Source organism: Crocodylus porosus, unplaced genomic scaffold, assembly GCF_001723895.1.
Source record: "Crocodylus porosus isolate Cpor-Errol unplaced genomic scaffold, CroPor_comp1, whole genome shotgun sequence".
Classification (NCBI taxonomy): domain Eukaryota; kingdom Metazoa; phylum Chordata; order Crocodylia; family Crocodylidae; genus Crocodylus; species Crocodylus porosus.
Genome location: NW_017728906.1, coordinates 125,993,861 through 126,010,275, shown reverse-complemented (window position 1 = coordinate 126,010,275; position 16,415 = coordinate 125,993,861). Strand labels below are relative to the sequence as shown.

Sequence of the window (16,415 nt, the reverse complement as noted above, 5' to 3'; positions counted from 1 at the left end):
AAAAAAACAAAAAAAAGAGTAGTAAAGCATTGGAACCCATTACGCAGAGAGGTTGCAGACTCTCCATCCTTGGATGTTTTTAAGATTTGGCTAGACAAAGGCTTGCCTGATCTAGTTGAGAAGGGTCCTGATTTGAGCAGGGGTTTGGGCTGGATGACCTTCTCGGGTGTATCCAGATGTGCATGAACGTTTGGTTCCCTAGGGACAAGTAGATATCCAGGGGTCAAAAAAACCAAAGCAGCGCACGCTCGGTCAGCACGCAGCTGAACAGGACTTTCCAGTATGTGGCACTGTAAATGTGTTTGCATGATGGTGTTTGTGTGAATGTGCTTCTGAAGTCCTTTCCAACCCAAATTTTTTGTGGTTCTATGAAAGAGCTGTTGAAAATAGAGGTGTTGGTAAAGCTGAACAAATTGCTTGGCTTGCAGTGTTGCTCACCCCTTTTTCCGTTTTAAAAATGGGGGAAAAAAGACTGGTTTGAGGCTCCCCTCAGCCTGTTCTCTTCACAGTAAGGGTGTTTAATTCCTCCCTCCCCTCCCGCCGCCCAAGTTGTTTCAGTCTTCCTCCTGCTCCTTCAACCCTCTTTTCTCCCTAAGGTCACTACCTTCTTCCCAGATGGATCATACCCTTACCTTGAGAGTGCTTTAGTTGCTGGGACAGTCACCCAAACTGTTGTGCATTTTATGTGGGGGCCGGTACATGCCTGGTTCTGAAGTAATACTCAGCAGCGAATACAGAGAGAGAGAGAAAAGAGTAGATAAACTAGAAGGTAAAACAGTATCATAGGAATGACTGACTGGTCGTTGTTACACAAAAACAATTGAAGGTGGGGGTGGGCTAAGCAAGGGATTTGAAATTGGCTAGTGTCTTATAAGCTAATAGAATCACAGAAAAGTAGAGACAGAGGGCATCTAGGTCAACTCCTGCCTGAGGTAGGATCATTCTTACCCAAACCGTTCCATACACTCCATAATCTAAACTCTGTGTAAGACTACTGTCAGCCTTGACATAACACAGACCTAACATCCTAACCTGTCACAGGTAAAGTCATATGCCTGCAGCTAATTCAGAAATCTTAAAATGCGAACAAAAACTACAGACCTAACTTGGAAGATGTAGCTTCTCCTGTAGAAATAATCATATAGGCATAACTGCAACACAGCTATTAAAGTGGCAAGATAAAAGACCTAATGCTAGCCATTTACAAAAGTGTGTTGAAAAGCTCATGTTAAGACTAGGTATCAGTCACGGTGCTGCTGTGCTTCCTCAGCACATAGTTTCTAAATCCAAAGTGGTAACAACAGTCCACATTGGAGCTGACCCCTGCTCATGTTTAAATATTGTTATTTTGGTCACCTGCAAAGGTTCTTAAGCAGCCCTGTATGTTTATTATGTTTTAGGATATTTATTTATACATTACAGAATGATTTAATACTAGGCCTACATTTTGAAGTTTGTTTCTTCAGCATCAATTTTCAATAACTATTTATTGTTAAGACACAAGTGTTTGTTGTACTTGACTTATGAGGTCCTTTCATATGGCAAATAATTATCCCAGAAAGGGCTATTGGAGAAAATGGCTTGGTAGAATTGGTTTTTTCATCAAACTTGACATGTTGCTTATGCTAGATCTGGCTGGGTTCCCTAGGAGGGTCTAGTTAGTTTACCCACTTAGTTTAATAACGTTGTGTGCAAGTTTACAGTTTAGGGCTGTATTAAATCATCATTATTTCAAGTAGCTGTAATGCAAGCCATAGTCATTATTATTAATTATTTTTTATTTGTTTCCTGGAAGCAATCCTAATACTATACCATACCATACACATATGCATGCAGCTTCCATTTATCTCATATGTATATCTATCCTCAGAATTAGTAACAAGGATAGTTTCTTTAAAAATTATTCTAATAAGACTAAAGCGATTCAACTGGTCTGCATTTTTTCCTTCACGGACAAATCTTCAGTGATTTGCGTTGGTCAGTTTGTTACTGGCTGTAGAGTTACTATACATTTTGATACCTCTTATGATCCATTAAGGCTCCTTTTTTAAGGCATTGATTTTCTAGACCTTGTCCAAGGCTAGTGCAATCCTAGTTGCTGACTTACGAACATTGGATCCTAACTGGTTAATACTGCTTCAAAAATGGTAATTACCCAAATGAGTTGTTTTTATTGTAGCAGGTCAGAATCTTGTTTTGTTGTCAACTTCTTGCATAAACATCAAATCATTTAGAACTTGTTGGCCAGATGTGTGATCTCAAAACACTTCCGCAAGGTAGCAGGGGAGCTAAGAGCTGTTTTTTCAATGTTTACAAGTGCCACTGTGGTTTTTATTTTTTAGTGTTAAATGTGTTGCTTGAGTGAGTATTAAGTGAGAGGAGATCAGCTCTCTCCTCATACAAATTCAGTCCTTGAGCTGTGCTGGGATTGCCAACAAGGACACCAGTTGTCACAAGGGCACTTGTCCAGCATCTAATGGACCAAGAGTACCAATTTATTTCACAAAATGTAAGTCACTGAGGAAGCAGTAGATAGCAATTCCTCACAAGTGACTTGAGCAGGTTTTGAGCCAATTCTCTTATCTCTCCTTAGTGATCAGCAGGGACTTTGGTTTTCTCTTATTAAAAAAACCAAAACCCCAGTTCAGATTTAAAAAAAAAAAAAAAAAGGCAACCCAAAATCTGCATTTTTATGTGATTTTAAAATGAAACATCACTAATATATTATTGAAAGCCCTGTTGTTCATTATTTTACTAACTGGCATTTATATTAGATAGAACTTCCAGCTGGCCGGCCAGATACAAGTGGTGGTGGGGGGGGAGGAAAGCTCATATGCCACCACTGCCACCTACCACTCTGCACTGCTGCTGCTCTGCGTGTGGCTGGAAACCCTTGTGCCTCAGGTAACCAGCATTTTTAGATTACTGGCACCCCCCATTTCCCACTCATGCTGGATAACAGAGCTATAACTCCGTGTGTGTCTGTGTGTAGTGATGTTTTATTTTAATGATGGAAAAATGCAGATTTTGGGTTACTTTTTTTAATCTGAAACCTGTGGAACCAGGATCCCTGGTGATCAGCTGAAGCATACAGTCCATCTGTCCTGTCATAAGCCCTTTTGTATTCTCTATTTGAGTTTTGCTTCATGGTACGGGTCTTTTCTATATCGTGTCTATATCTGATTTAAGAGTATGTTTGTAACTACACCATGCATTAAAAACAACTGGAGTGTGTCATTGAGTCAAGAGCCATCTTCAGCAACTCATTCAGTTAACCAGTTCTAGGACGATGCATATTTTCCCAGACTAACTGATACCTGCGTGAAATGTTGAGATCCACAAAGACTTCAATGGCAGGGTAGACATCAACTTCAAGACATTGCCCATGAAATCCTTTTATATTGTATTTGGTACTTTCCAACAAAGCTACAAACTGTGGTCCTAACTTAAGGGCAGAAGAGATGAGGAACTTCTTAAATTATCTCTCCGTGGTTAGCTGCCTCATGTATTCCAAGATAGGCAAAAATATAATGGCTTCTCCCACGTATCTTCTGCATGTGGTTTCTGGTTTGCCTTTTACTGCTGAAACTGGACCTATGTTGTCATCCAGCTAATGATTTTCATTATGTCCAAAATCTGAATGTAACAAACAATAGGAAAAATAAAATCTTTGGCTAATTTGGGAGAGAGATGATCCTCTTTATTGTATCCTGGAGCATGTTTTAACAAATGTTCCTGTCTTTGTAGTGGTGGGACATTGACAGTGCTTACCTCCCCCTGCTTTTTCATGTTTTTGGGCATTATGCTTAGTTGTTGTGTGTAAGATCTATTTTTGAAGTTTTAAGAATAGATTAGACCCATGCTTTTTAACCATTTTGGACTTGAGGCATCCCTTTATGAATTAAGCGGAACCCAGTTTCAAAACTCATTTATATATTATAGTGCAGGGGTCATCAACCCCTAGCACGTGTGCCGAGGTCATCAACCCCTGGCACGTGTGCCGAGTATGTCACGCAAGACCATTTTACTCGGCACACCACTACCAGCCCGGGCTTTAAGCAGCTGCTGCCGGCCACAGAGCCCAAGCTGCTCCCAGCAGACGGCTGGGAGGCTACAAGCCCTGCTGCAAGCAGACGGGGCTCCATGGGCCAGCTGTAGCTGGGCGGCTGCAAACGGCTACTCTGGGCTCCGGTATGTAGGCACTCTGGCACCTTCCAAGGTAGACATTGTGGGTTTCTGACGCTTCAGCCAAAAAATTTTGCCTATCCCTGTTATAGTGTTTACCTCCTTATAGAAGGAACAAGCAGTGGGGATGGGACCCTGGTGTGTCAAGGACAAGCTTGAGCTTGTGCTTGTCTGCTCACACCTCACTAATTTCTTTACACCTTGTGGTACACTTGAAAGGATCTGATGGAATCCCAGGGTGCCACATATCTTGGTTAACAATCAGTGGATTAGATAAACTTTTTTGTTTAGAATGATTTGGGGATGACCCTGCCTTGATCATGGGGTTAGACTAGATGACCTTCTGAGGTCCCTTCCAGTCTTGTGTCTCTATGATAAAAATATCTAGTTTTATGATGTATCCGTTCTGACATGATTGGCCAAACTGTTAAAAGTAAGAATTTAAAAGATGGATGTTACATGAAGTTCTAATTTAAATGCAAAATTAAGTACAATATTTACTCTACTGGCTTTGCTCTGTATGTATATAGCATCTAGCACATGGGGCCTCCAATCTGTGGTTGGGGCCTGAAGTTATGAAGTAATGCAAATCAAATAGCAAGATGATGCAAAAAATTATCTTTAAAATCCTCTAAAATGAACTTCAAGTGGTAAGACAGCAGAAGGAGTTAGCAGGAAGAGTTATAACTAACAAAAGAAAAATGATCATATGTATGGTGAATATTCTAATTTTGTTTTCTGAGGTTTTTTTAGTTACTAGAATCTGGTTAATAGATTCATAGATATTTGGGTTGGAAGGGACCTTAGCAGATCATCGAGTCCGACCCCCTGCCCTGGGCAGGAAAGAGCGCTGGGGTCAGATGACCCTGGCCAGGTACATGTCTAGCCCTCTCTCAAAGACCCCCAAGGTAGGGGAGAGCACCACCTCCCTTGGAAGCCCATTCCAGGTTCTGGCAACCCTTAGTGTAAAGAAGTTCTTCCTGATGTCTAATCTAAATCTGCTCTCTCAGTTTGTGGCCGTTGTTCCTAGTTACTCTAAGCGGTGCCTCGTAAACAGAGCATCTCCTATTCCTTCCTGCCCTGCCCCTCCTCCCGATGAATTTGTAGGTGGCCACAAGATCATCTCTCAGCCTTCTTTTGCAGAGTCTGAAGAGATCCAGGGCCCTCAATGTCTCCTTGTAGGCCTTTGCCTGCAAGCCCCTAACCATATGAGTGGCTTTCTTCTGAACCCTTTTGAGGTTGTCCACATCTCTCTTGAAGTGTGGTGCCCAAAACTGGACGCAGTTACATAGGATTCTTGTAGTTAGAAATTCTTATCCAAAGTAAATGAATACTGCAAAACTAAAGTTCATTTTTATGTGCATAGCTAACATTTGTGTATATTTTAATTAAGGTTGTATGTCTTACCTACTAAGAGCCTCATACCCCAAGAGAAATCAATGAGTCCCCTGCAGTGGTGTAGACACTTTTTGGATCATCCAACTCCTGAGATAGAAGCCGCAAAACGTTCCCTGTGCTTTAGACTGGAACAAGGTAATTCTTTTCATTTCATTTTGCTTGAATTTTTTAACTAAGTCAGTATCTGTTTTTGGTAAGTCAATGTAAAGTTCTTAATGAAGTTCTATAGCTTCAGCTCCTTTCTGTGTTTAGCGAAAGGGAGAAATAGTGGTGTAATATAAGGCTGCTGACAGATGTGGGGGGGGAAGTGCTTTACTGGAAGAGGCATTGCATTAGTTCAACCAACATCTGTAGAGATTACATGCTTCAGTGGGGCTTTTGGGGGCTTTTATCTCGCAGGTGACTGAATAAATCAGTTATTAGATAAAAGCACCCAAAAGCCCCACTGAAGCACATGATCTGTACAGCTGTTGGGTGAGCCGGTTCCAAGTAATGCAATGCCTCTTTTGGGCATGTACTGTGCTTGGCATGGGAGTACACCAAGATTAAAGTAAGGCACTATTTCTTTTTTTCTTTTCATGTCTGTAAGCAGCCTAATTGTATAAGCCTTCTCTTGTTATATGAATGATAGCTGTGATGAAAGGTTTTGCTTAATATGCATTTGAATGATCTCCTCCTTCTCCTCTTCCTCTATTCAGCTCCTAATTTTTAACATCCTGTTAATTCCCAGGCACCCCAGTTTCCTAACAGAAGGGCTAGTGGGTTTTAGTGAAAGAAATATTGGATAGGCACAAATGGAGCTCTGTACTTGTATAAAACCCCATGCACCATGGTAAGATTCCATATTGGCGCAATGATGTACCTGTGTGCATTTTGTTTAACAATAAGAGTGTTGTTTGTAGAAAAGACAAACCAGAAATCTAGCTTAATTTTTAATAATGTTGTTTAGGGCTTTCAGTTCTTTGAAAATCTGGGGCCAAGTTCTGGGCTAACATAGAATTGAACAGGGTCAGTGAACTGATATGGAATTATACCTGCAACTGGTGAATTCGGATTTCTGTATATTCAGCAGTTGTAAATATAAATCAACCATTCTGTTTTTATCATTTTATTTATTTCTTCCATCATGCCAGCTTCCAAGTTAAGATGCTAGTATGCTGGGTGCTGTTTCTGGCCTAAAGAGTTTATAGTCCAGTCTGGGAAAAGGAGTACTCAGTGAGTATGTTATAAACAATATGAGGGAAGGATGGGAGGAGGAGAACAAGGTTAATGGTAATGGAGGCATGTAGTCATGTAAACTAGCTTGTAGACTGAGCCTTTACAGCCCCTAAGCACATTCTTCATTCCAACTGCTTGGAGTTAGTAATTGCATGTTTCAGTTGTCTGAAAAGTAAAAGGCAATTTTTGCATCACAGAAGCTAAGAAGGGGTTTACCATTTGCTTCGGTGGAAGGCAGGGTGGGGCCATACAACTTAATGGTTTCAAATTGTTTGAAAATCTGTAGATGTCTAAATAAATAAATATCACCTATTTTTGAATCTCTCTCAACCTAGCCATAATACTTGGGCTCTTTAATTTGTGTGTCATAGCAGCAGTGGGTCTTGCGTGAAGTATTTGAAATAAGAGCTGGGCATGTGTTAATGATTTGGTTAGGGAATGTCTGTGTTGTTTCAGAGTTTACAGAACAAATCTGTTGATGATGCACAAGCCAGAAAAGAATGATTTACACTCCTGTTTTGGTAAAACTCATCACAATGCAGATCTTGGTTAACGTAATATCACTTTATGGTTTAATTTAGTTTATTTTGGTTACGTTTGAACCTCTTAGTTCTAAAACAAAGTCCAGATGCAACCTAGCCTGTCTTTTGCTGCCATTCTTAGTTTTAAATAATATAAATAATATTAAACAAAGGCACACAACAGTAAAATTGTAGACTCATAATGAAGTCATTCAGGAATGGATTGTTAAAAGAGATGGGTGGTCTTTCATTTTCCCCCAACCCACTGTTTAAATCAAATGGACAACATTATTTCTTTTTCAGTTTTTTTCTAAATAGTTAGAAAAGTATGCAAGTTAGTATTTCTCTGGTTATTAGATCGTATTCCTTCAATATCTGAGAAGTCATTACAAATGTTGATGTATGACTTGCTTTTATACCCTCCAAGGTTATATGCAGCTGCATGTCAGTTTCATCCATATATTCTAATTGTGTATTATTACTTTATGAAATATAAGTGTTCTATAAATAACTTCTGAGGATTTATATTCTCTTCAAAAGATGCGCATAAATCCCACTATGGGAGCTATATATTAAAGGAGAATATTGTTTCCAAAATGCTCTTAACTGCAAATATTCTGTGATAGAATTGTTTGTTGTTATTAATATTTTCTCACAGACGAGAGTTATTTTTTTCCTATAAATAATAGGTAATCAGGAAATGTTACTTGGAAATGCTAACAATTCTAAGTTTAACATAATATAACTAGATTATGAATAGATTGCATATGTTTGTTTTTCCCCATTTTGAAATAGGATGAGACCTTTTGAACAAACTGGTAATTTAAAAAAAATAAAGCTAGCTTTTCATAATACGATTTTCCTAATTTTATTTTTTGTTACTGTCAGTTGATGCTCATTTATACACACATGCACCACTTGATCCTAATTTTAAAAAGTAATTCTGTAAAAATAGCACTTTCGGGTTCCATAATGATTCTGTTTAGGGGGTGGTATTTCAGTTTACAAGTAAAATAATGCAAACATTGTGGGATTTAAAATTCTGGTTGTGCTGTATCTGGGTGGCATGTAATCATTACTAACTGATCTTGTTGAGAAATATGTGGGTGTACTCAGTGCATTTGCAGTGTAAAAATATGTCCTCTTGTAAAGAAAATGTTTGTTTTTGGAATTTATGGGGCAATGTTGTTGATGATGCATGATTTCAAAAGAAACCTAGTGTAGATTTCCATAGATATTAGTACTATAATGCTAACAGGAATAGAAGCCAACAGAAACATTATTTTTGTCACTGAAGTCAGCACAAATGATTAAATATGCTTGGGGAGCACAGCTGTGAACTGTATGTAGCTACTGTTTGACTATTAATGTTTTGTGTCATTCAGAATCTAGTTTTGGTAGTGTTGGAGTGTATGGTGTTGTAGCTGTCATGGTCCAAGATGTCTGTGTGAAGCAACGATTTTTGTGGGTGTTATCTATTATTGGACCAAGTTCATAGTTGGGATGAAGTTAGGTAAGCTTTTGAAGGCAAGGCATAGACTTGATGAAAAATGTCTTGCATTCAAAGGCTTGTTTAACTTCATTCAACCATGTGGTTTAATTCACAAAAATCCTTGCCTCTTGCAAATCTAGTTTTTGGCTAACATACTGTTTTACCTGATTTAACTCGGTTATTCCTGCTTTTTGCTCCATGCTCCTTTTCTTGAAACCTTGTTCTTTTAGTGTTTTTACTTCTAGTTTATAGAAGTTTGCTACCTCTTTTGCATCAGTTCTCTTCCCCAACCTTGAATGTTGCTGTCCCCACGTGTGCATCTTTCCAGTATGATGGAGTCTGTGTTATGTTTTGTAAGTAGCACAGTGGAAGTAGTCAATGGAACTATAATGATTTACACTCAAGTTGAGAATATGCCCTGTAACTTCACAGCTGTAGAATGCCATACAGTTCCACAATAGGTAAACCAAGGAGCTAAGAGGCTTAAACAAGGAGTCTGTCTAGAGGAGCACAGTTACAATTTCAAGGCCTGGAGAAAAGCTATCCCTTCTAACTCAGTTTTATAGGCAGCAAAGCTCATTTTCTTTGAGAGTCTGGAATATTATTTAGACAACAGAGCTCATGCTAGCTTAGTTCTCTCTCTTCGGAAAAACACCACTAACTGCTTAAAAACAACAGGGTGTGATCTTGTTCCACAGAAGTCAGTGGAAGTTTTGCCACTGCCACAGCCTTTAATTTTATAGTCTCTGTCTGTCTCTCTGTGTCTGTTCTGCTCTCTGTCTCTGTCTCTTTTCTTTTAGTGATAGAAACAGTTCTTCATGTATTGCAAGGAAAAACATGCTCCGAACTAAAAATTACTGCCTATATATGTTTCTTGGAAGGGAAGACATATTTTAATACTGAAACAACCATTTATCTGCTTATCTTCAATGGTTTATGACGTCATCAGCACCTCTGTGAAATTATGGCTTTTACTGCATTCATGGACATAAAGAATTGGACAGTTTTTTGACAGGTGGACGGCATTTGAACAGTTTGACTGAAGTCAGTTTAAATGAGATATACCTAGTACGGAACTTCAAAAGCCAGGAAATCGAAAAGCTCTGTCATAGCAGTATGGACCCTCTACCCCATCAGATGGTGACCTGTACATTATCACTAGCATAACCTCTATTTCAAATTTCCTGCCTCTCCAGAAACAGTTCCAGTTCTGAACTTCTGACCTTGCTTACATCTCTGATCCTTCTGGAAAAAAAATACACTTTTGGTTAAGTAGCCAAACTATTTTGACTCCTTGTCTAATTACAGACAGTCAAAAAGCCTGAGGCTGAATCAGTTCACTTGTTGCAGGTTGGTCTAAACTGCAAAGATTAAACTGAGAAACAACAGGACAGACCTTTACTTTTGATTCAGGAAATATTCCCACATACCTGCTGGAGGGTGCTAGAGCACGGCTGTCTGGCATGTAGCCAGCCTGGGCTGTGTTGGTTTCTTCTTCCTGCTTCCCCCAAGGTCTCTGGGAATTGCAGTCCAGAATTACAGCAGCAGGACTCTAGGGTTGCTCATCACTTCTTTCTTCTTTCTTGCTTCCAGGTGCCTCTGAATTTGTAATCCACAGTCACAGCCAGCAGTAAGTTTTTAGCAGGGCAGGGCAGCTCTGTACTTGGGGCAAGGGAAGTTTAACTACTCTTCCTGGCCCCAGACCCCAGCAGGGGTTTGCCCTCCCAACCCTTCTCTGCTGGAGCAGACAGCCCAGCCCAGGGCTGAAAAGTATGCTGGGATGCTGGGGGGACCATGGTTTAACTTGAACCAGGAAGAGGCCTGGGACGGAAGTTTCATAAACTGGTTTGACCCAAATCAGTTAAGTCTGATCCTGCATTCAACCAGGTTTATCTTAAACCAGTTTCCGCCTTTTTGAAAGTGGTTTATGTGCACTGATTTTCAGTTCTGTTACAGCTTTAAACCAGTTTCTGATCGCTTAAATTGGTTTATGTGTAACTTCTGTCCATAGCCTTTATGATCAATGGCTGTGGCAGAGCACAGTTGGGGTGCTTGCCACGTGGCAGGGGCTGCAGTAGTGTGGGTCAAAGCCAGCAGAGAAGGCAGCCAAGCAAAGCCCCTGAATGTCATTCTAAGGGAGGAGGTGTGTTGTGGAGCACCTTTTGGGGGTGTTCGCCACTTGAGTTTTCACAGGCTCTGAGGGGAGCCTGCTCTGGAGGAGCAACAGGGGAAAGATCCCCCAGGAACTATTTTAAGGGGGAAGGTGTGTGGCAGGGTGCTGTTGGTGCCCGCCACTTTAAGAGCGGAGCCAAGCAGCCAGCAGGTGCTTTATTGCGGTGGCCATTTAAGACCTCTGGTTGCCTATATAAATAGAGCAGTTCTCTCCTGGCAGGACAGGTAGTAACATCACCTGGCTATGAGGCAGGGCAGGAGCTGTAGGGGATGGTTTGGAGGCTACTGGGCATGACTTAAAACTGCACCCTGCTGGGAGTGAGTGGCCTGGTGGGGCTTTCACTGGCATGGGAGCCCCCAGGAAAATGCCACGGCATTTACCACCCTGGTGAAAGGTGGGTAGGGGCACCTTAACTCCAGCACTTATCTTTGCGTAAGTCATGTAACATTGGCGGTAGTTTAGGCCACACATGGCTGCGGCCGCCTGAGCCCTGTGGGGTGCAAGACCCTGAGGAGCAAGAGTGGGGGCCAGGCATGACTGCTGCTACCTGAGCCCACTAGGGAGGGAAGCCCTGTGGCTCCAGTGAGGGGGTGGTGTGAGATGTGGAGCTCCAGTGAGGGGGCGGAGGTGAGGGTGCAAAGATTAGGTGCCCCAAGGAGGGGAAAACCAGAGGGCTTGGAGCCCAGTATGTATGAGTGGATAGAGTTGCCCCGGAAGGGGCCAGCGCAAGCTTAGACCCAGTTGAGTAATTGGCTGGCCACTACCCCAGTGAGGGTCATGGGAGAGGTCCAAAAGATGATACGTCTGCCACCCAAGGTATGAGCTAGCTAAAGCCTATGGCCTAAAGGGCCTGCTCCAAGAAGTAGCAAGGCAGTACAAGTTGTCGAGGTGTGAAAGAGACCTGGTGAGAGGGTGGAGTGTGAGAGGCCCTAGTGAGAGGAGGGCGGTATGAATGTGTGTGTGACTGAGGCCTGACAATGAGGCCTAAGCTTTGTATGGCTGTAAGCTGGGAGCATTATTATCTAGACGCCATCTGCGAGGCTTGTGCTGCAGTGTGGGGGGGGAACAGAGTCACAGATAGCGCCCCCTGGCACTGGGGCAAGAATGCGCAGCCGTTTAAGTAGCAGTAAGATGAAGGCTGCAGACATCAGCTTGGTGGCTTTTATTATAAAGAACATGCAGCATATAATTCGTAAACTTGAAGCAATTGAAAAAAGTTGCAGAATGGATGCAGTTATCTTCCTTTTATGGATCTGGTATTGAGAGAGGATGAATGCCCTCAGCTCTCCTTAGCATCAGAGCTGATAGTTAGCATCTTGCAGGTTGAGGGTTATAATAGTTTCTTGCCTAAGAATAAGCTTTTGCTGTCTGACTGCACACACTATTTTCAAACATGTAAGTCGCTTCCTGTTAGACTTCATTACCTTAGGACACTGATTTGCTGTGTGCATAATTTTAGGCAGGTTTTTTATTGTTGTTCTTTTTTTAATGGCTGATAGGATTTTTAAAAGCAACTATTGAAGGGCTTTTTCTCTGCATGTAAGGATGCAGAGTATTCTTGCTGTCCTTTTCAGAGGCATGCTTTTAATGTGTTCAAAACAGAAAATGTTTCACTGTACTTTGTAAATATGTTGCAAGATAGAAATGTTCTTTTGCAAAAAAAAAAAAAAAAAAGCATCTGTAAGATGGAGTATACTTAACTTTCATTTTTGTTTGCAGATACCATTTCTACTTCTGTTTTTGTTGTGATTCTTGCATAACTCACCTATCTTTTTCACTAAATTATAATAAATACATTGATGTCATTTTTTGGAAATTAGTAAGTGGGTAACTTGATTACATCCAAATTAAAATGTTGTCTTAAACACCCATTTTTTTGCAGTTGATCACGTGTTTACAGCAGGGCTGGATTTGTAGGCTGAAATCCTGTGTTCAGGATGGTAGAGGCAGCATTTTAAGTCACCTCACACTGAAAAGGTATTCATCAACTTCCAGTTTTGGATTGGAGGTGATTTGATACTATCCACCAACCACTGAGCTGAGACCACAGGCTTATCATGGGGAGGTGATAGAACAGTTAGAAATTGGAAGGGCATTTGGAAATGCCATCAGGTTTTGCAGTTGTTTTGTTTACCCCTTATTTTATTTGAGGATTGCTGTGTGCTTCTTCAGAATAAAAGTAATTTTACTTATGCAGTACATTTTCAAAATCCATAATACAACAAATGTCTAAAAGTGATAGTAATAAGATCAACCCTATCAGTTACCCTGTCTAGAATTGCAGGCAAGATATTATTATGTAAGACAGCGCGAATAGCTACTTTTGTTTCATAAATGTACACACACACAATCTTTCCTAGACAGCGAGTAAAATAGGCTGGATTGTATTAATGGAGACAAAAGCATTTCTGTGAAGGAGAAATTACTTAGCTGGGATTGAATGGGCAATCCTTCTAAAACTCGGCTTCATATCTTTTAGGTGGGGAGCTCTTTAATTTTCTTCATTCTCTGGCACTGTGTATTTGTATTGGTGCTCAGCATACTCAAATCATTGGTGTATTTCTTCTCTGAATGCATTTAATTTTTTTTTTCAATGTCTATTTTTGAAGTAGAGAGACAGGAGCCAGACACAATATTCTCGAAACCTCTTTGATAGTACAATGTTAACTTTTATGACTTTGACCATTCTCACATTCAGAGAATTTCTCTTTCTGATTCAGATACAAATATGCTAAAAATGCTTGTCTAGGAAGTTTTCTTCTCTTGAAAAAACAAGTAGAATAAATCAGTACAGTTGATTTAAGCAAAGATTTTCTTCCTTTGATTCACTTTGTTTTTCAAAAATCTCTGATAACTCTTATATTCTTAACTTTTTACATTAGAATGGGACGTAACAGTAAATATTTCAGATTGTGAAGTGTGTTTTGAAGGGGAAGTATTCAGTTATATCTTGTTATATTGAAGTCTTTTTGAAATCTGAACATTTGCCTAGATTAAATACCGTAATTGATTTACTTAAAAGCGTAACACTTTTGAAATGAGGGAATAAGAGTTACTGCAACACAGTAAGTGGTTTTTAGAAATGAAACCCACATGATTCCTTGTGTTATAAAAGCCACTTGGAGGCTATTTTAAGGATTAGGTTTGTGCTTTTTGTAAACATCTGCAAGAAAATAAAGTAAAACACACTGCTCAGTAACATTTGGAAATCTCTATCTAGGCACTTTGCCTGTAGATACTGTAAAAATTCTGGAATGCATCAGGTGACCAATTTTAAATTGATCCTCGTCTGATAATTTGGATCTTTTAGTTTTGTTTCTGCAGTGAAAGGTTGTACAAAGGTGGTGCTACAGCAGTAGTCGCTGTAATCACCTTTTATAGATGTATATTTTCATCCCTTCAAAATCTATAATACGACAGAAGTCATACCACCAAGTTGTTTGAAGGTTGTTTTTTTTCTTGTGCAGCTATGGAAGCAGAGTGTTGGGTTGATGATTTAAGTCAGGGCTGACCAGGGCTGCATACAGCCTGCTAGTAGTTAATTTACAGCCTTTGGGCTCCCACCCAGCCACTGCTCCTTTCACCCCCCACCCTCTCTCATTGCTTTGGCTGGGGGAACAGCTGGAGGTTTTGAGTTCCTGTTCCTCCTCAAGCTTCTGTTTCTTGCCCCCCTCCCCAGGGTGCTAGCACAAGCACAGCTTATAGTACCAGGGAGCCTGTGGCCTGGGGTGCCTGTACTGCACAGGCCAGTGGGTGGGGGAGCCCATGATGGGGGGAGCTAAGGCTAGGGTGCCTGGTGTGGTGCTGTGGGGTAGGGCAGCTACTGTGCAGCCTGGGAGGACCCATGGGCTGCACAGCTTGGTGTCCCTAGTTGTTTAGAAGTTGGACAGCCATGATCTAATGGTGAAGTTACACATTACATTAGACCATACTAAGGGTATTTAAAACAGAAGCATCTGCATGTTAAAGCTTATTAACTATGCTAAGTGCCCTCTGGGGATCTCCAAGTTACACCACTTCAGAGAAGGGTTAACTAGGCCATGCTACCTAGCTTGCGTTTAGGTAACTGCAGTATGCTTCATGGAAATAAAATGAGCAATTTGCAGTCCCCCAGCATCCCAGGATGCCCCTCTTTGCCCTGGCTCCTGAACAGAGAGAGAGCCCAAATGCCCTGGCTCTTAGCCATGCCCCTGCTTGCCAGACCTCTAGCAGTAAGTCAGGGCTGTGCAGGCAAGAAATGGTATTGATCTTTAACATGCCACTGCTCACAGCATGTTCCAACCTGAACACTGCTTAACATTGCACAGATTTAGTATGATCTAAATGCAATGTGTAACTTCATCCTAATAACCTGGCCATGTGTTCATGTAGTTAGTGGTGTGGTAAAACAGGGCTTATTCCTTGTTTTATCACGTCATTATTTAATAATAATAATATGTGTAGTAATTTTATGTCTGGGTCCCATTGCAACTTAAATTGAACATGGGGCTGGTGTGCTCCTGGGCCTAGAAGCCCTGATTAGCTGTGAAGGGCTCTGGTGTGCTTCCATGGCTGGGAGCTCTGATCAGTGGACTGGCACTCCTAGCCACACGAGTGCTGAACACCTGGCTTGCTACTTGCTGGTATGGGGGGTGGGCTCCTCCTGGATCAGCCATAGGGCGTGATTTGGGATCTGATTCCAGAGTCATGCTTCCTGCTATGCACGTGTGGCATGATTGTTGGTATTCGGTAATGGATCCTATCACAACTTGAATTAGACATCTGTCACTGGCCTTAAAATGTCTATCTAATTAATTTTTCACTGCTTTAACGGTCAGTCTTAGTATTTTTGAATTGTCTCTGTTATAGTACTTCATACTCTTCCTCAATTCCTGATAGAATCCTGATTATTTTTTTTTATGGAAGGGATATATATACTGCCATCAGGGGACTATGAGTTGCAAGAGTACAGAAATAGTTCTAGTGTTTTAAGATTATTACTGAAGCATAGTTCTAAACAAAACATAGATGCCATTGAAGTTTTCAGTGCTAACTGAAAGAACTTGAGATAAGGGGATAAGAGCTTAAATAAAAGGTGTTGTGATGCAGACCTTTAGAGATGTATTTCTAGTTGGATTGAGAGAGATTACGGCTTTATAATAGCTTTTTTTAAAAGAAAAAATAGCAATACAGCTGGTAAATAAAAGAACCCCCCCTCACTCATGCACTGTAACAGGTAAACAGATTTGAACCTTGTAGTTCTCATACCACAGGTAGCCTTTGTATATATGGGCTAGCTAAGGATATATAGTTTCATAGTTGGTAGGTTCGGAAGGGACCTGAGCAGATAATCGAGTCTGACCCCCTGCCATGGCAGGAAAGAGTACTGGGGTCAAATGACCCCAGCAAGGTGTTCATCTAGCCTCCTCTTAAAGACCCCCAGGGTAGG

The 16,415-nt window shown here is 40.9% G+C and overlaps 1 protein-coding gene and 1 long non-coding RNA gene across 3 annotated transcripts in view; one reads left to right on the top strand and one right to left on the bottom strand.

Annotated features, from left to right (window-relative positions):
• SLAIN1 (SLAIN motif family member 1) overlaps nucleotides 1-16,415 on the top strand; it is a 95,483-nt gene that overhangs the window by 11,857 nt on the left and 67,211 nt on the right. For both annotated transcript variants that reach the window (XM_019529770.1, XM_019529771.1), the window contains exon 2: nucleotides 5,579-5,718. In XM_019529770.1, the coding sequence (XP_019385315.1) occupies nucleotides 5,625-5,718 (94 nt within the window). In that variant the 5' untranslated portion in view covers nucleotides 5,579-5,624. The remainder of the gene's footprint in view (nucleotides 1-5,578; nucleotides 5,719-16,415) is intronic.
• LOC109306428 lies at nucleotides 6,183-15,451 on the bottom strand. Its single transcript, XR_002099990.1, has 3 exons — nucleotides 15,243-15,451; nucleotides 13,336-13,338; nucleotides 6,183-6,193 (listed from the first exon to the last, which is right to left on the bottom strand). It is a non-coding gene; the product is annotated as an uncharacterized LOC109306428 (long non-coding RNA).